Source organism: Blennius ocellaris (genome assembly GCF_963422515.1).
Source record: "Blennius ocellaris genome assembly, chromosome: 13".
In the NCBI taxonomy this organism is placed as follows: domain Eukaryota; kingdom Metazoa; phylum Chordata; class Actinopteri; order Blenniiformes; family Blenniidae; genus Blennius; species Blennius ocellaris.
The window spans coordinates 9,074,500-9,094,101 of NC_137662.1; the positions used below are offsets into that span (position 1 = coordinate 9,074,500).

The window sequence follows — 19,602 nt, forward strand, 5'->3', positions numbered from 1 at the left end:
ATATTGTGACACCACGTGAGGTTTACCACTTCCAACTACAAAAGGTCTCTTCAAATGCCAATATAAACCATTTTCATAGCCTTATGTCTCTGAAGTTTTAAGTTCCTTCTTGTCTTGAACATTTTGTAGGTGGTTCAATTGAGCTCTTAGTAAAGTTGAAAGGTACTCTATCGTCCCACAAAGAGGCATATATTGTGCAGCAGCAGTTCAATTATTGTTTAAATGTTGGTTATACCAAGACGTTCTGACCACTGTCGCATCATTCTATCCTGGGCTGTTTTCAGTATGTAGATTTTATTCAACACTGAACTGATAATATTGTGGAAGATGTTGGCAAAGTCAGCTGCTGTTCCACAGAGAAGCATGCAATAAATTACATGTTAAAAAAAACAAGTATTTCAACATGCCTTCATTATATAGTTAATAGAGGATACTGGTCACAAGCTTATTTTTTTTCCAGTATGCAAAATGATTTGTAACAACATAATGCAGCTTATGGCTGTTTTTCTGAAATGTCTGATGAATAGGTCTGTGTTCGTCTACTGGCTGGAGGCCTCCATTTATAATGAACTTTTTCCACTCAGCAGACAAAGTAGGACTTATTTTGAGACTCAAGGCCAAATCTTTTTAATCCCAGGCAGCCTGAGTTAGATTGAGGGAAGTCTGTTTCACATGGATATTCCAAACATTATTCATCGAAAGACATAAAAACGGGAACCAACTATACCAGTGCTTGTTAGTACTCTTCCTAAACTTATCCTGGGATAGCGGGAAGGAGGGTTGACATGACACATTAGTTATGAGTCAAACTCGCCTCCATTCACAGTGAATTAAGTATTTATATTCCTTCGGCCTCCAGACAGTCTGACCCTTCACACAAGTCCAGCCGTCCGTTGCCTCGAACTGCTTTGGTGGGAGTGGTCTTGTATCCTGATTTCTGGAGGGCTGCCAGTCCCTGGGAGCTTCCAGAGCAGCCAGTAGTTTGTTTTGATGAGTTAATTCAATTCTCAGCAGGAATTCGGCGCCGAAGGGTCCGGCTGCAGTCTGTCCTCCGAGGAGTGGTGGGTCGAGGTGTGAACAGGGCCCCTGTGAACAAGAAAAGATCTTGTCCCGGGTGCACCCTTGAAGTTAAAAATGGGTTTTTTCTCAAGGCTACTTCATGGTTGAAATTGGTCACAGAGTATTGTATTGTGACCTTCACCAGCATGTGTATAACATTTTTAGCCTGCGGTAGCGTAGTGCAGAGCACGTTCACCTTGCAGTTAGAATATTCCCGATGTGAGTCTGGACTCGAGGGCCTTTCTTTGTGGGCTTTGCATGTTTGACTGGGATCTGTGTGGGGTTTCTTTAGGTAATCTGCTTTCCTCCCACAGTCCAGTTCTCATGGGTGTGTGTGGCCGTCTGTTTCTCTGCGTTTGCACTGTGAGGGACCATATTCAGCTGAGATCAGCTTCCTGCGACCTTCGGTTGAACAAAGCAGTATAGAAGAGTGATGGATGGAAAATGTGGACGACAAGGGCGTTTTGACACCATGTTCATATGCGCCATTAAAGACTCAACATTTAGTATTAGTAGTAACTTGAGTGTGCATTTCAACCAGCAGCCAGTACTGCATTTGCTGTATATGCATTTGAATTGAATGAATGTCATTAGTAAATGAAATGCCCTCAAGTGCAACACGAGTTGTCAGACAACTGTCACTTTGGTAGAACGAGTGGAAAAAGGGAAATACAATAGCAATTATGTGGAGCAGATAAAAAAATAAATCAACAATAAACCCATAAAAAAACACAAGAACAAAGACTGTGTAAGTGTATTTATTATTTTTACACAGCTCAGGGTTAAATTCTTCACCTTGTTTCTAAGTCGTCCTGACCCACTCCACATATTTCACGTCTGGCTGTTCATAGCTGATGAGTGAGTATTGTTGTGGCAACGCTTCCTCCGGTCAAGTACTTTGGCGTCCGGCCGAAGTAGATTATTCTAATCGGCCTTGTTACCAACGACCCCTTTTTTTCCATCATGGTCCCAGCTAAGGGAGATCCTCTTAAAACGAGCTCAGCGTGGTTTTGGCAGCTTCAGTGTCTGTGGAGGCTTGATGTGTGGGTAGCGCCGCATGTGGAAGTGTTTGCTTTGGTGCACAAGTTTATAAGGTCGCCGGTGAAGCCTGATGGTTACTGCTGAGATCCCCGACGTCATATAGTGACACATCTTCTGATAACGTTTCCATAAAAAGGGAGGAAATTCAACGTAGCCACCATTAAAATGACAGATGGGTTGTGGTTAATTAATACTTTATTTGCCCTATTAGAGCGCATGTGTGCATCGTCCTGAGCAAGCAGGATATTCATCACACATTATTGCTACATCGTAGCTGCAGACCGTCCGATTCACTATCTGAGAATGAAATTCACAACAAATGATAATGATATATTAAGTATTTTGTTATCCCAAGATAATAGCTTTCTGCATACAGATAATTCCTTCTATCCTCTCCCGGCTTAGTTCCTATGGGGTTGCGATTGTGGCTCCATCCCTTGCAAAATGCAACTCATCTCCAGCTGAGTTTAAGATACTAAGAGCAGTTTTCTCTGACTTCAAAGTGAAATATGTATTTTGGGTAGTTTGGCAGGTCGTTAAACTCATGGTCAAACCTCTTACTCAGACTTCAATTTAAAAAAATGTGGAATGGGAGCTTTTATGTTTGAAATGGAACTAAAAAGTAAAAGCAGTGTCACTTCACAGGAAGCATTCCCCTTGGCCGACCTGCGAGCTGATTCGAGTTCGTCGCTGGGTCTAAGCTATGGATTTACTCAACTTTGAATTGGTCAGAGTTGTGAATCTCTACATTGGTGATTCTGTCTGTCTGTGATTAAGTCCTTGGTGTATCTTTCACACAGTGTCAGTTGGGAAAGCTTCTTCCCTCTGTGACTCTAACTTGAATAGCGCAGATTTATGGATGGAAGCTAAAGCCAATATTCATGCAACCTTATTTATTACACTCTGGTATTTCACACAGCTGTTTTGTATGAGGTTTTTTTTTTTTTTTTTTTGCAGCCACTAATCAAGATTTAGGAATTATTATATGTAATGAATAGCATTTTTTAGCACATATGAACACTATACAATGTCGATTTTCTGCAAATGTCTTCCCATTAAAAGTCTATCCATTACCTTGAGATGATTTTAAGGCTAAATGTTTTTTTTATATTTTAATGGTTTATGAGGATTTATTGGTATAATGGTGCATGTTCTCCTGGGTGTATTGAATCCCTTGTAACATTAGCTTTTACGACAGGTTACCTCAACTCTCACCTTAATTCTCACCTCATGATTCCAAGCATTCATCAGCCATGAGCAGCCAGACATTCCATTTCTTCTCAAGCAGGCGTGATGCTGTGGGCCTCACGAGTTTGAGGTACAGTACGTTTCCCTCAGATTGAGTAAATACCGGACCACACACATACATAGATAGATCTATTCAGACAAAAACACCGGAGAGCTTCTCGAGGGACGTCTGATCATGAGTACTGTGCGTCTGTCTGTGAGTGGGCAGGGAATTGGGACTTCCTGTGTGCATCGACACGCGACTCTGTGTAAATCACTTCTGAGCTGCAGGCATATCTGTAGTCAGACATGTTTCTCTGTTCCTAAGAGGTCCATTGTGGACTTCAGCTTTAAAATAATCAGCAAAATATTAAGTGGGGACGTATTTAATTCATGTATACCCTCACAAACGCATTTTATTCTATTTCTCTGGTCCGAGCTGTAGAAGCTGCATCAGGAATCCACTTTCTGGTTTGAATTAAAACCATAAAACCATCTTATCTGTCTGCTCAGCTTCAGGGGGTGTAATTCTCACTACATTAATTTTCCCATACGTTGCATCAGCTTGTGAATTTTCTTGTCATGAGTTTTATTGCCCGGTTTATGTTTTCAGCCTTGATTTTGGGTGCCAGTACTCCTAGTTTATTTACTTTAACATCTGATGTGTGAATGGGAATAAGTCTGATCATTTCCCATTGGGAAAATGGACACGCGCTTTTGCCCGCTACAAACAAATCCAGTAATTATGAGCTAGCTGTTAAGCATGTTCAGTAGAGGAATTTATGTTAAACTAGAGGAGGTGTAGTAGTCCTATTTCTGAAATCCAGTTCACACCACGGAAAGAGAGTGTGAGCAGAATGGAAAATTAGCACTTGCCATTTGCCAAATGCAGTCAGACTTGAGATTTTATCTCGGCGTGGATTGTGATCCATTCAGGCTGGCAGGGAACCAACAGTGCCCTGGAAGAGCTCCTTGGTTTGTGGAGCTGTTGAGAACTGAGATTTGACTTCCTGGTGATGAATTGCCATTGCTTTTTCAATTGTTGAAATGAAAGGACAGAAACGTATAACATAGTATTTGTAGAGCTCTGTTTAAGTGCTACTTAAGGAGGCTGTGATATTGAAACACAAACCGATTATTACTGGGAATAATTAAATTGGATTTTGAACTACATTTCAGGAAATGAAGTGTCTTTGACCGGCGGTCTACTTTAGACCTGTGCGATCTCTAATACTTTCTGAAGACAGCTTTACGCAGCGATTTTAGTTGTATGACAAGAGACAGCCAGAAATCATCTTATGACAGTATCAGAGAATGTCTTCAGACCACACAATGTGTCCTCTACGATAAGTTACGAAACAACAACTAAACTAAAAATGGATCCGAACGACACCAGCAATGCAGCAAAACAATAAATGTTGAACGACATCCACATGTTTCGATATAGAACTTTTCCAGGAAATGTTACGAGAAGATCAGCTTGATAAAGCAAGACTCCTAAAGTCACACAGTTTGATGAAACCTTTAGCGGGGAGAGGCTCCAGACCCACTGAGCCTAATCTAAATGAAACATGCATTGAAGATGCATGGCGCATTGATTTACACACTTTAATGCTTTTTTGCAAAACTCCTGAAAAAAAGGAGTATTTTCCTCTAGCGTCTACTGGGAGTGATCTCTCTCTCTCTGCCTCCTCTTTTTTTCATGCTCTGTAGTGTAGATTCCAACAGTTCATGTTCTTCGATTGGAAAAGCTTTGACCAAGAAGGAGACAGAAACCGATCAGTTTCCAAGTCATCCAGCATCTGATCTCAGAGCACCAACCAATCCCTCCCCTCTGACCCAACGATGCAACTCTACACATCAGAAACCAAACCCAAGGAGTCTAAATACCAGCGCACACACACACACACAGACACACACAGACGCACACAAAGCCTCCAACAAACTCCCAACAGAAAGCTCCAAATCATCTAACTTTAATTTGTAGGGTGAGCGCATGATTTGACTTGTTGTTCGCATTGGACCTTGTTGTTACAAGGGTGAGGTTTCCCAGCCAGGCCCAGCCACCCTGCCTTTTCTTACCGTCTTTACACCTCCAGCGTGACGGTGCTGCATTATGCTCCTTGTATTGTCACAATGAAAGATATTCAAAACTGTTGGAAGCCTTTCATCTTGTTCCCTTTTCCTTCTCTTCCTGCTCATACAGAGATGACTGATGATCCAGATTAAATAGCTTGCTCACTTTGAAAGGTTTCCTTTTTCCCCCTCCTGGCATCTGCATCCGACTTTACATGATGTTCCACATTTGGTTGTAATTGGTTGTGGGTTTAGCGTTTTGCTAATTGCACTTTGAGCTAGTGCTATTATCTTTCTCAGGGTTGCAGGGATGCTGGAGCTTATTCCACTCGACTCCGGACGAAGGCAGGGTACAGCCATGGTTTTGGACTTTGGGAGGAAGTTGGAAAGTTGGCGGATGTGGAGTAAAGCCATGCCCCCACAGGGAGAACATGCATACTGTACACAGAAAGCACCCGACCGGACTGGAGATAATCTCGATGCGAGATGCGATTGCTTATCACGACACCACCCTGTGCCTTCATTGCCTCACAGCCAAGTGATTTTTCTCAGCTCTGATTGTCATCGTCCTTTACAAATAAGAAATGATAATGAAACCTTCTTTTCGAACTCTTTTCTGAGATTCCGAGCTTCTGATTTGAGGCTGTCTCACCTCGCACGGCGGTCCTGATTTCTGTTTGTTGTTGAGCTCAAGACGACTTTCTGTTTTTTCTTGGGCTCTGTTTGATTGAAGAAATGTTGGGATAATTGTAGACTTTTAACTCCACCCTATGAGTTAATTGCAGAGCCTGAGGTTGCTTTGTAGCACTTCAGGAGGTTTTCTTTTAATGTTAAAATAACCTGTAGCTTGCATGGGCGATGTTCTCGCCCTCACGCTGATTAAAGGTCTTGAACGTTGGAGTCTAAGGCTGTTAAGTTCTCACAAAAGTTAATTTTACACTTCCATAGTTGTTAGAGTAACATGGTCTTTTAAATACTTTGCATGGAACACAATCCTTTTTATTTTTTTTGTGGTGTTATTCATACATTCATGAATAGCCTAATTTCCAACAGAAGCACTGACAAGAAAATCTTATTCCTTCACCAGCGACTCTTTACTGAAGCTATTTCGTCAAAAGAAAAGCAAGCAAAAGAAGGAATGAGACTACAATAAGACTGAGATGAGAGATCTTAATTGAGAGTTTGGAGTTCATACGGTCAAAAAGGAGACATGCGTGCAAGGTAACTGGATTTTAAAGAGCTTAAAAAGCACACATTTAGATGCTGCATAGTAAACTGGAATCGGCACCCAGATAAGGCAGAATAGAAAATGGATGGATAGATGGAAATGTGTGTCTTGCATAAATGTTTTTTTTTTCTTTCTTTGCAAAGATAATAGAAAGACTTGTGCTTGGAAAGGGCATTCCCCTGACCACCAGCTCCTTTGAGAACGACAGTGGCGGCCTACCCCACACTGAAACCACTGTTGGAGATATAAAAACTAAAGCTTTTGTCATCTGTTTTTATGTATTCCCGTAACTTCCTGCAATGAATTGGCCATCAAAATAAAGGAGGCAAAATTAATGTTTCAGACTACACTAATCACAGAAGTAGGCCATTCGATCCTGCAGTGGCCGGAATATTGTTATAAGAAAAATGTGCTGCAGCACAGTGGTTTGCCACAAAATGATACTTGGAGTTTGTCTCCAGCGTGACCTTTCAGCTGTAGGATTTCACTGCAGCAGCTTTCACAGCCTTAGATTTCTCAAGCCTATGCTTCCACCCAGCACACGGATATGCGTTTTGTTTTGCTCCGAGCTGAAAGACTTACCCTGCTGCTTTCCAAACCGGACGTGGGTTTAAGTGGGTTGGCGTTCCTCTTGGAAGTGAGAATTCGACAAAGAAAGCTTTTGTTAGAGGAGGCGAGGTCGGTGTGAGGTAGATGAGCTCAGCATGCTGGCTCCGACCACGCTTTCTTCTCCCCGAACTTCACACTGACCAGTCTACCCAAGCATGCAATATGTAAAGAATATGGCTGACCTGGCGAAAGTCTGTTGTGTTTTATTATATGGCCTGCACTCATAGGTTTATTGTTGATTTATGCCATGTGCCCATCTTCAACACGTTTTCGAAAAGGCAAGTCAGACACAGTAACACCTACGGGAATTTTTTGAGTCATGATCTGACCTCGATTGCATATTTCTGAAAATGCATATGTTTCCAGGGGAAGAAAGCTGGTATGAGAACACAGCAAGAACATGCCAACTCTGCACGGAAAAGTCCCAGTCAAAACTCAAACCAAGCAACTTCTCACTATGAAGTGCCAACCACTTCACATAAAGTCATCCCCCCCTTTCTTACCTTTAGTCAAATGTATATTTGATCTAGTATGTGTTGTTGAGCTTAACTATGAAAAAGAAGAATGGCAATTTTGGCAAAGGGATTGATAAAGAATCTTAAAATTAAGAAAATGTGCTCTGTAAATCATTTCGGTCCATTTAGCGAATGGTATGGCTGTTAGAATGAGAAAACCCACCCAGACACAGGGAGAATATGTAAAACTCTTCCTAAACAAACAAACAAAAAAAAAGACTCCCAGCCCAGAAAGGACTTGTTTGTTGTTCCATCACAACGCCACCCCGTCCTACTCGTCTATCTCTTCAGACATGGTCTGTATTCTAATTACAGGAATCATGTTTGGATTGACTTGGATCACCAGCTGTGGTGTAACAGCTCAAAGTGCAGGCCCTGAAATAAAAAAAAAAAAAAGAAAAGAAAAAAAAGTCAGTTAAATCTGAGTCCACCTGCTGACAGGTTCTCTGGCCAAACTAGAACGGGCGGCTTCTGGTTCAAAAGAGCAACAAACAGAAACAGGTTGTGCTTCTCACCATCACTCTGTCCTTTTCTATTTCCATTATAATTCATCCTAACTGCACTAAAATTAACAACACTGGAAACAGATGGTGCATTTTCTTTCTTTCTTTTTTTTTTTTTATTGCAGTCTCGCCCATGCACTTCAGCAAAGCAGATGTTTGCTTACAAGGAGACGTGGAGCTGTAGGTGCATAATGTCTCCTGCCACTCCCTACTTTAATAGTTACAAATCTGAAGTCTGGGATTTCTCGGGTGGCAGATCACATGTAAGAAAGTTTTATGCTTCGACAGCCGTCTTTCTTCTCCTGTCCTGTAGCTTGGAATCTCTGTATGACACACACTGTGGGTATGATGAGGCGTTCGTGTCTCCAAGGTGGAATGATATAAAGTTTGGTTACGTGTACTTATAATATCACATAAAAAAAAAATAAAAAATCACGCAGTCTCATCTTCGACGTGGTGAAAAAAAGTGGGAGGGAGAGCTCACATGACTCTCCTGCTCGGTGTGAAACAGCTGAGCAGCTCAAATCTTCTCACTCGCAAACATGAACGGCGCGAGATGCCCAGAACCAGCAGTGTTTGATGATGTGGTGAGAGTCATACTGGGATGATAAGGTATCATGTGACCTTTTACATGAACAGAGATCACAGCAGCCGCAAGGTACGAGATGAGTTCAGTTGTTTCCTTTCAAGACCTCTCTATTTCACACACACACATAGTGTCATCAACTGTGAGCCCACATTGGGTAGTTTGTTTTTTTTCATTTTTTTTTATTTTTGCCTAGCAGGCAGAATAGGAACGGCACTTTGAGAGTCAAAATAAAAACACTGACAGGGTGAATATGTAGACCCAGCTGGGTGATTTGCTGACGACCTTTTTTTGTTGTTATCAGTAAAGGAAATATGAGATGAGAAGAAGTGGCCAGAATACCTGGAAGCTGGAGAATTTAGGATTCACGTGCAGGCAGAAAGACTTTTATACTGAAAATGTTCTTTGTCCAGAATTATGGCATGATGATGATTTGTCTTTTTTTCAATTGAGTGTTTTAACCCTTTGGTGCTGTTGAAGTCTGCGTCGAGACTCGTTTTTTGTCGTTATAGCGCCTTAATAAGTAAGTATGAATAGCGCTAACTTCAATTTACATTCACCAGCCACTTTTAGTAGGTACAGCTGGTGACTGTCGAGGCCTTTCCAGTACAGTGAACTCATTATCTGGTTGAAGAAACCAGTCCGAGATGATTTGAGCTTTGGGACAATATGCGTTATCCTACTGGAAGTAGCCATCAGAATATGGTACACTGTCGTCACAAATTCATGGATCTGCATTTTCACCCAGCAGTAGGTGTGTGTCGTACTAAAGAAGCCAGAATCAAGCCACTCTTGTCGGAGTCTATGCCAGGCTTCTCTAATTATTTATTGATCTGATGACCCACTTAAACGGGAGGATATTATTACCACGTTCCAGTAATGAAGATGCCTCTCTGTGCAGGAGATCTTGGTTTTATTTTCTGCAGTATCAAACTTGTTATCATATGGCACTCGTAACACACTGAATGTGAAAATGCATAAAGCGTTCAGCAATTTTGTCTTTCTTGTAATTTAGCTTGACAGCTGTTAACTTATGTCTTTAAAATGACCATCTGATATTGGACGAGTTTGACGTATTTAATTAAATGAAATAAAACTGATCGGTAGCACAGTGGTGTAGTGCTCTGAAGTGATTTTGGGAAGATCTGACTTGATTCTGGGCTTTGGTGCTTTTCTATATGGGGTTTACATGTTGTACCCCACGAGCCAGATCATTTGACCCCATAGTCACCCCTCTCTGAGTTCCTCTGTGTCTGCTTCCTGTTCGCATATCTACTGACCTGTTTTTGGGTGCTGACCTATCGGCCCGAGAAAGACACTCGCTGGTTGAGTTGTCGTTTCCACGGAGCCTTGTGATTATGAAAGTGTGTCACCCTTTAACTTGCCACAACAGCAGTCTTTTCGAGCACCGCGCGCCGGATTAAGAAGGGCTCCGTTTCCCTGGAAGCGTCGCTCTCTGACATGCGCTACGGCTGAGCTGGCGTTCAAAATGCCGAAAGTGCAGCTGTTATCCTGCTTCCGTGCTAACATGAAGACGTGTGTGCAGAGCCGTTTGTCACGCTGTGCCGCCGGTGAAAATGGCAGGTGTCGTCTGTGCCTCCTCGCACTAAAGTTTTATGAAGGCCTTTGGAGGTGTGAGGTTGCTGTTCTCGCCCGTCGGCAGCATGCCGTTACAGTCCATGACCCCCGGGCAGCGGACTCGGCCCCGCCGAGCTCTGGCCCCTATTGTTGTTAGGACTGTGTGCCTCGGTAGCTAAGCAGCCGCTGGCATCCGGCCACGCCGAGCTCTGTGTCATGCAGCACTGCAGAGGTCGAGAGCTTACTCAGACACTCACTTAAAAATTATACACACACCCATACGGGCGGCACATGTGAGACACGCCAGTTTCGAACTGTGCTTCTTTTCAGGGCTCAGCAGAATTAATGATCAGTGATCCACGTTACAAAACCCACCTTTTACTGAGCAGTTTCAACCCCTAAAACGAAATTCCCGTTGCTCCAATTATTTTTGTCAGATGAATTATTTAGGTCAATGACACCAAGGGATAGTTTCTACGATGTGTGGCTTTTTTTTAGACTTTTCTCACTCTTTTACTGTCGCGTAAACTCTGAGCAATATTTAGGAGATGTAAGCAGGTGATATGGGATGTTGTTCATTTCTTCTGGCTTTTTTTGAAGAAGCATTTGGGGGTATAACAGTTTAAGCCAATTATAGCAGTGTAAACAACAAGTGTATGCATGGTGGAGCAGAAGCTGCCTCACAGCAAGTGAGTTTCAAACATGATGACTGGTGGAGCATGGATAGATGTTAAGAAAAAAAATAGACCTACTTATGCACTGGAGCAGCATGCCTTCATCTTTCCACTGTGAATTGACAAATCTTTATCAGTTAGTAAGTTTCTTACCCCGAGGTATTGCCATTGCCCAATGGTATTGGGGGGTTTGGGTGTAATTGGGTTGAAATTTAGGTTAGTTCACAACAGGCTTGGTTGTGTGCCACTGTGGTTCCCACCAGCAATTTCTCAAAAGTGGAGCAGTTGGTAAGCTCTTGACTTTCAGAATTTTTTATTTTTTTTGTGTTGCCTCAAAGTATGAGTTAACATCGAATGAATTAAGTTGTACAATCTTCCATTTTTCTTTTGAAAATGACCAAACTCACTTTGCCTTTCGAGTGGGATCTTCTTGTTTGGCCCATTCTCCTCATCCTTTAAAAATAGATTTGCCCCATATTACCCACAGAGCAGAGCATGGAGGCTGTTCTGGCTCTGTATGAATTACAGGTTAACTGAGCATTTTTACACAACCTCTTGTCGCATTAGTAAAAAAGCAAACAAAAAACTCAATTGCCAATGTACAGCTGGATCGCAATGCAAATGGCACAACCATGCAGTTTTATTCCATTTCTCCTTTATGGAGGCAGCCGCCATTGTAACTTAAACTTTTTCCACAGAGAATCCACAGCTCTTCAAATCTTCAGGATTGAACCGATCAACGTGCTCGTCTTAACTCAAAGCGGGTGTGATTTCTGTCTGTCTCACCTCCGCTCTCTGTGCATGTGATTATAGTTTGCAGCTATGCTAATCTTGTGGTGTGAAACACTGAAAATAGCTCTCGTGTCGTCACTGTTCACAATACGTCGTATGTTGGGAGATGTCAATGAATCCTCAGCGTTGGCTCTGTAAGCGAGAGGCCGTTAACCACATGATTGAATGTCACTTTATTTTCATTTTTTTTTTTTTTAATAGAATATGAAACCCCAATTCCAAAAAGATTCTGCTGTCGTGTAGAAACTGGTGTAATCATGTTCAAATGAAGACCAGCAATGCAACCAGCAAGGTTAATTGGGAACCGGCCAGCAACTTGGACTTTGTCTCTTTGAATTAAAGATCTTCAGCAGTTCACCATTCTTCACATTTCACTCAGTAAGGTTTCCTCAACAGCAGTCTGAAGAGCTTGCTTTTATATCCGTGTCATAACTTGTCCCTAGTCTTTTGAAACATTGTTCAACCATAAATTAAAAATATGGAGCTTTTTTTTTCTCCATGAAAAAGTCAAATGTTTTCCTTTCAATATTTCGACATGTTGTTCAACTGGGAATATGAAAATTTGTGTGAGAAAACGGAGTCATTGCAAACCTTGATGATCCTCAACAGGAAGTTGTGAGGACCTTTGCCATTCTACAACCTCCACTAAAGAAATCTGTAAAGCAAGAAACAAAGCTGAGGTCTGTATCGGCTGCTTGTGATCTATTGCTCCCCAGACTGCATAGTGAAGAGCAGCCAGGAGTGTGTACTGAAACCACAGGCCTCCAGATCGCTTCCAGAAATCCTTGTCTGTAGTCCACACACACACGAGGTAGAGCTGTACTCCACGGAGAAGTCACATCAGTACGGAATCTAAATATGATTCAAGGCTCATGAAGAGACAACTGAAAAAACTCTTCTGTGGTCAGTTGAATAAGACGTTGAAATTATTTTGGGGAATCTGCTTCCATCCCTCCTGATTTTCTCAGGGGATTCCCTCATATTTCCGCACAACATTGCAGGTCCTGATACCCCATCCATCGCAGCATCGGCATCCGTCAACATGACTGAAAGTTATGGGAAACAATTCCTTCAAACTGAGTGCCTCATGGGGGGGAAAGGGCCTTTTCACAGCACAGTGTTGACCACCATCCACAGCATTTCCACTCAACAAGATGTTGCGTTATCAGAAGCTTCATGACCTTCATCACCACTTTTGCAGTCGCCGGTTTGGAAACTCCCAACTTTGATGTCCGCGGCGTATCAAAGTTGGTCATCCGAGAAGCAAAGCTGCTGGCAGCATTTACACACGTTATAACTTCCTGTTTCTGGGTGGGAACTGTGTCTGCATGTGAAGTCACTTCGCAGTGCAGAAATGTGTCCTCTGAACACGACTCCACTGAGCCATCGGAGTGAATGACTGACCACCAAATGCAGCCACACATTACATCATGGTTCTTTCTGCACTCCACGCTCAGTTTTATTGCCGAACTATTGACATTCAGCCTATGGCTTCACACGCTGCATCACTCGCTTATCCTTTGTATTTACACAAATACAAAGTATATTGTCTGTCATTCATACTTAATAATGCATCTTTTACAAGGAATCCTGCAAGAATGTTTGGTCTGGCTCTGTTCAGATGATCTGCCTTTTTGCTGCTTCTCCTTCCCCCAAATCCCCACTCGCCATCAAAACACTTTGCTTCTCATACTTTATTCATGTGTGGCTTTGCCTTCTCTTAGCAGATGGGTATTCTGGGAATTGTAGGAGAAACGTTCTTCTTTATGGGAAGATGGCTGCTGAAAGTAAAGTGATGACATTATAGTTTGGAAGGTTAGTTTAGCATATGCACTGTATAGCCTGGCATGGTAGTGGAGAGGTCATGAGTTAAACTGATAATGACCTGCATCAACTTGTTGCAACGGGAAGTGCATCCTCCTTTCTGAAATCATCAAGATATTTGGGGAGATCATGACTGCAGCTGGAACCTGTGTCAACTAATTGACCAGTAGAAATGCGTTGCGGAGTGACGTACTGATCGGTGTGCCACTAAGCCCAAATGGAACGCTTAAATAAAATCTGTTTGGGGTGATATCACTTGATGCCTGCTGCACACTGAGCGACATTAACAATCCTTAAGTTCACGGCGTGAAGTTTACTGTGTGCAGATTGCACGATAAAAAACACGAGCTGAATCGCAGCTGAAGATGTACGTGAGATAACGTGACGGCACAAGAATAAAACGTTGTAAGCGTGCGCCACCCATTTAAAGCGTGAACGGCGCCCTAGCGGCATTTAATGTATTTGAATTAAGTTTTTGTGTCCGTTACAGCTTACTCTGGGAAATTGTGGAATCATTTGACATATGATGGCACCGACTTCTTGCACCATGGCAGCCTGCTTGTTGACACGCATGTTGAAAACAATCTAAACGGTTGCAAGTACTTCAGCGGTGATTCCCACTGACCTTGCATTTCATTGAGACTGGTTTTGTATGTTTGTTGCTGACGCAACGTTAGCAACCCTGCTGAGTCATTTGAAGTAAATAAGGTCACAGCCTTTTAGCTTGTAGACATGTTATCCAGCCGCATTAAAACGCCTCATGTGGGGATTAAAGCTGGGTTATTTACACATATCTGCATATGAATTAACGTTTCGACTTTAATAGAAGATGGGAATATGCTTTTGGTGTTATCAGTGACTCTGTGAGCTTTCCACTCGTGTACAATTAGATCGGGTTTTGAGGTAGAAGTTCATGTTTAAGTCCTGTTTCTTCCCTTTACAATGAAACGCACTAATCTTGTGTTAATCTTCCTCTTTGTGTCTGTCAGGACAGGACGAGTGGCGCTGCCAGGGACGGGCACATGAGGCATGAAAGGGTGGAGCTGAGGCTCAGCTGACCCTTCCCCTTCCTTCTCCTCTCCCCCAGTGCACCATTCGATCAGCACCTCCCCCCCCCTCCTCCTCCTCCTCCCTTCCCCTCCTTCCCCCTTCCTGCCTCCCATCACCCTGTCAGATTGCACCCGTACGTTCCTCCTCCTCCTCCTCCTCCCCCTCCTCTTCCTCCAAACCTCAATTAGCCGTGCCCAATGTACTCCCCAGAGCAGGAAAACATCTCCACCACCGCCTCCACCAAAGTGCCAGTGAAGTACGGGGAGCTCATTGTGCTGGGGTAAGCAACAGCAAAGCAGCAGATCGTCATCATCACACCTCTTCCACCGCCTTTTGTTTCCGGTGATTAAATGTGACAACGCAAGGCACCCAACTACATCACCGTGGCCCTGCGGAAACCGAAATAGGAAACTCTCACAGCACCGTTTCCTCACACCTTATTGAACCAATAATGAGTCGGAATAATAATAATCTGCCGCTTTAATCAGACATGAAAATAGGTCTTTAGGTTATTTTATGCCCCAATGTGTTTTGCCAATGTCGTATAAATTCATTGTGTTTCCATGTTTATTCTAATTTTGATATTTTCTTCATAATCGTCTTGCAAATTAACACAGCTTTAAGGGATATAGGTTAAATCTGGCCTAGGTTAATATTCTTGGTAACTGCATGTTAAATTCATTAACTGTGAGCTGCTTCGGCTATTATCTCTGAGTGATGTCCGATAATGCAGACACGTGTCGGTCGCGGTTGCGTCAGCACTTTCAAATTTCCCAGTTTCCTGTTTTAGTTTGCAGACACCTGATCTCACTCCGAGACCGGAAGTTGGAACCTGCAGGTGCATCTTCTGGGTAAATCGGTGATTTAACAAAACATGGGTTTGTGAAAGAATTTTACCATGTTAAGTAAAATGTATAATTATCACACGTCTCACATCGTCAGTCAAAAAATTTGACTATTAAGCATCAATTTGTTCGGTTCTTGATAACAATTTCTCATAATGTAATTCTTATATAAATAATCAGTGCCAATCTTTTTAAGCTACAACAACCAGCACACCAAACATGGCCAAAATGCAAATTAAACAAGGTTTTTCACATTTTTAGTTTCTTTTTGAAGCAAATAATTAGCTGAATCTTGTGGGAATCTTTACAGCGCCGTTGTTACAAAAGGAGCATCTTTTTGTTGGTCAGCAGCAAACTTGTGCAAGTCAAGATGCCCTCCAGTACAGTTCTGCGTATTTTCTCATTTTATTATGTATTTATTTGATCATGTTGTGGCTGAAATCTTAAGAAAGGAGAATTCACAACACAGAAGTTTATTGCAGATTTAAAAAAAAAAAAAAAGTTTTATTAGGGTTTCTTTTAATATATTATAGATTTGATTTGTGGTTCGGTTGTATTTTTTTTTATCAGTAACTCAACAATTGGATGATAACTACGGACCATTCGTTTGAACCCTCCCTGTTCATGTGTGCAGTTTAATCAAACAACCATCAGAATTGCATTTATTAGTCTTTATGAAAACATCTATGGGCATGGAAACAGGATATGTTAAAAAAAAATTAATAAATGCAAAAACAAATATATGAATACTTTAAACATATAATTAACTAACTAAGAAATGTGAGACGGCTTGTGTGGATCAGTGGTCAGAACAAAAATGTACCAAGGATGTCCGCATGGTGGTCTAGTTGTTAGCGGGATCCGTCAGCAGTAATCTTACTTAAAAGCCTGAGCTTTCTGTGGGTATACAGGTCCTGTACAGGTGGTAGATCGCAGCCAATTGCTCTCTCAGCCAATAGAGTCATTACGTCCGGATCGTATCAGGCCTTTATAAAGCCAATGAGAATCATTTGAGAGCCACACGTTGAGAGCCGACAGCAGCGACATGTCTTCAGAAAGCAGCTCAAACAGCTGTCATATCTTTGTCCGGTTGCACAGGGTCATGCACCCACGAGCGCACAGTTAGGATTTAGTGTTTTCGGAAGATGAGATTAGCCACATGGCTCGGCGCATTACAAGATGAGATCAGTTTTGGCTGACGGCAGCAGCAAACAGTTATCTAAAACGCCTCGACTGTCTCCTCCAGCACAGATTTGTTTTGAAATAGGTCCACATAGTCAGCTGTAGGAAAAAAAAAAAAACCCCTGCATCTTCAGGGTGGACGAGCGCACGACTCCACGCACACATCTCAACGCGCCGACTTTCTCCAATGGCAGCTGACAGCGAAGGACTTCCTCTATATGTCCGTCTCCTGTTTATTCCCCAAAGGGCCATTCCACTCCACTCCCCATCCCGGCCCACTCCCGCTCAGGAATGCAGATGTCGGAAAGTACTCCTTACACGCACACTTGTGCTCGTACAACACCGACTTTTCATGTCGGTTTCACAGCTGACTCACAGTTTGTTGTTCGGGGTTTGCGCTGTGGAACCATATTGTCAGCGAGCGGACCGGGGAAATTCTCCCTGGTGGAAAAATGGCAACCAGCAGCAAAGCTAAGCAGGTCTTGTGCCTTTTACAAGGGAGAACCCGGTGTTTTCCGTCTTGCGCTGCTTTTTTCCGCTCCTCGGTTTTGATTGTAGGTCAGGCCTCCCTCTTCAAGAGGTCATTGGGGGCATGTTTGTTCCATGACAGACAGTCGTGCACAGTGTTGAAGAGCTGGGCTTCTCTTTAAGCCTTTACAGGGTTCACAGAAACGGCGTGTTTTCAGAGCATGCGGTGAAGGAGTTGAGTTTAACCCTGACATTAATAGAACAATCTATTCTTTCCTATCCTGCCCCGCGGTGGAAAGACAAGACGTCCTCTTCCACTTGTTTGTGATTTCTGCATTCATAATCCCCTGTAGTTCAGCTTCAAAAAATACAACAAAAAAATATTCTTACTGCTCAACGGCAGAGAGGTGCTGAGAGAAGTAAATACAAAAGTTTGGATGTTTAAACTTTCACATTTGAACAGTTTGGTAATGTGAATGTTGAGATCAGAAAATCAGGTCTCAGGCTAACTTAAAAGCAACAAACATGCTTCAGAGGCACCATATTCTTGCAGATTGATGTGCAGGAATGAGTAAATCCTAACGCTGCTTTGATGCCTTCATATGTTTTCAAAGATGTCAGCGAGTTTTACAGAAACGGTGGCCTATTTATTATGTTGCATTCAGAAATCTGCTAGAAGATCTGAACTCATATTTGCCACACTGTGACTCTGCAGGGTTTTGATGTGGTTTCACAAACTCACTCTAATGATATTGCTTTAACCCTTTTTAGCTGAAACACTTAAAATGCACAAACATGTTACTTTATATATACCCTTGTGTGATATTCTTATGCAATCAGATCTGTGGGACAGTTTCAGAACTGGAAACTGGATTTCTGTACATGGCTCGAACATCCTTGTGTCTATTTACATGTTTCATCAACAAAAACGTGATTTATTAACACACTGTACTTTAAAAAAATAAATAAAAAAAGAGCATATTAGCTTGTATTCTGTTACTGTCAATAACGTGGTGCTGTTAGTGTGAAGTAAATGTGGATGTTATCATATAGTGTCACTCTTTCAATAAAGGGTGAAGAGGTTAGCTCGCTACAATACAACATATAATTTGGAAAGAAAGAACAGACTTGATTGGTCGGCAGCTAATGTGCCGAAAGCCCTCAGTGTGTAGTTCAGGGTTGTGTCTGACCTCCTCACTAACCCCCGGTCCCACATTACCATATTTGAAACCCAGCGAGACTAATGGCCTAATCCAGAGGAATGCTGCAGCGTCTCTGGGGGACGGTCTGTTTACAGACACACTGGACATCCATGTGTCTTTTTTTTCTTTCTTTTTTTTAACCAGTTGTGACGTCACCGCAGTCCCTCCCAAGTCCTCGTTTGTCTCTGGTGTGCTTTGGACATCATGGCAGTTCGTGCAGCTTGTGACCTCTCGAATACAAATTGACTCACAAAGACATTTGAGGATTTAAAAAGAAATTCTCAAAAATACTGAAGCCAGAGTGTAAAGAGCAAGCTCCTTGGAGTCACTGAAAAATCCATATGTGCACTAAACCGGAGGCTGACCTCTGTATGCACTTGAACTGAGGATCTTTTCACAGTGATGTGAGAGTGCTCGCCGCGACACCACCGTGTCAAGCCTCCATTGTTAACAGAGATGTGACTTCATTAAATCAGGCTGACGACGAGAGATCCCCTGACACGTATCTAATCACATGTAATTGAGCTCGTAGACGAGATAAAATATCGCCGACTGTGAGAAATCGCCTTCCACTCTGTTTATCGAGTGTGACATTAAGACAGATTTCAACATCTGCTTTGCCGTTTAATATTTACCTCTGAAGCGCTGCGTGTTTAAAAAGCAAACCTACATCCTTGGCAGCGTCGGTCCAATAGCGTCGAAATGTTAACACTTGTAAACAGAAACGCAAATAGTGAGTCAGCCGTGAGCCGTAATTACCCCGACAACCTGTCCGTGTGTTTTGATAGGTTTACTGTGTAAGTGGTAGTTTTGCTGCTTCACACTGGGTTTCAGTTTACTCGTGTTTGGAGGGAAGAAAGAATACAGTGTGCCTCTGTGCCCTCAGACTAACTTTTTCCAAACGGTGGCTCCTTATGTGCCGCTGAATGGACAACCTGGAGGTGCACACGCTCGTGAACACAGGGATACAAACGTTGCCGCTCACCTTTGGCCTTTCTGCTGTTGTTTTGACAGCATTGGGATACGTGTATTTACACGCACGCAGACCTGCTCCCCATGGGAAACCTTCTGCTTTTCAGCTCGACGCTTTGAGCGTCCTCCAGCAGGCCGCCCTGCCCCTGTCCTCTGGATACGGGCTAAACT

General features: G+C 42.6%; 1 protein-coding gene across 4 annotated transcripts in view; it reads left to right on the plus strand.

Moving 5' to 3' along the window:
* The window catches only part of peli1b (pellino E3 ubiquitin protein ligase 1b), a 40,656-nt gene that overhangs the window by 9,326 nt on the left and 11,728 nt on the right, over positions 1-19,602 (plus strand). For 3 of the 4 annotated variants that reach the window (XM_080507588.1, XM_080507590.1, XM_080507589.1), the window contains exon 2: positions 14,702-15,042. In XM_080507588.1, the coding sequence (XP_080363714.1) occupies positions 14,960-15,042 (83 nt within the window). In that variant the 5' untranslated portion in view covers positions 14,702-14,959. Of the gene's footprint in view, positions 1-13,559; positions 13,704-14,701; positions 15,043-19,602 lie in introns of those variants that run through there. The other variant, XM_080507591.1, reaches the window with a different exon arrangement.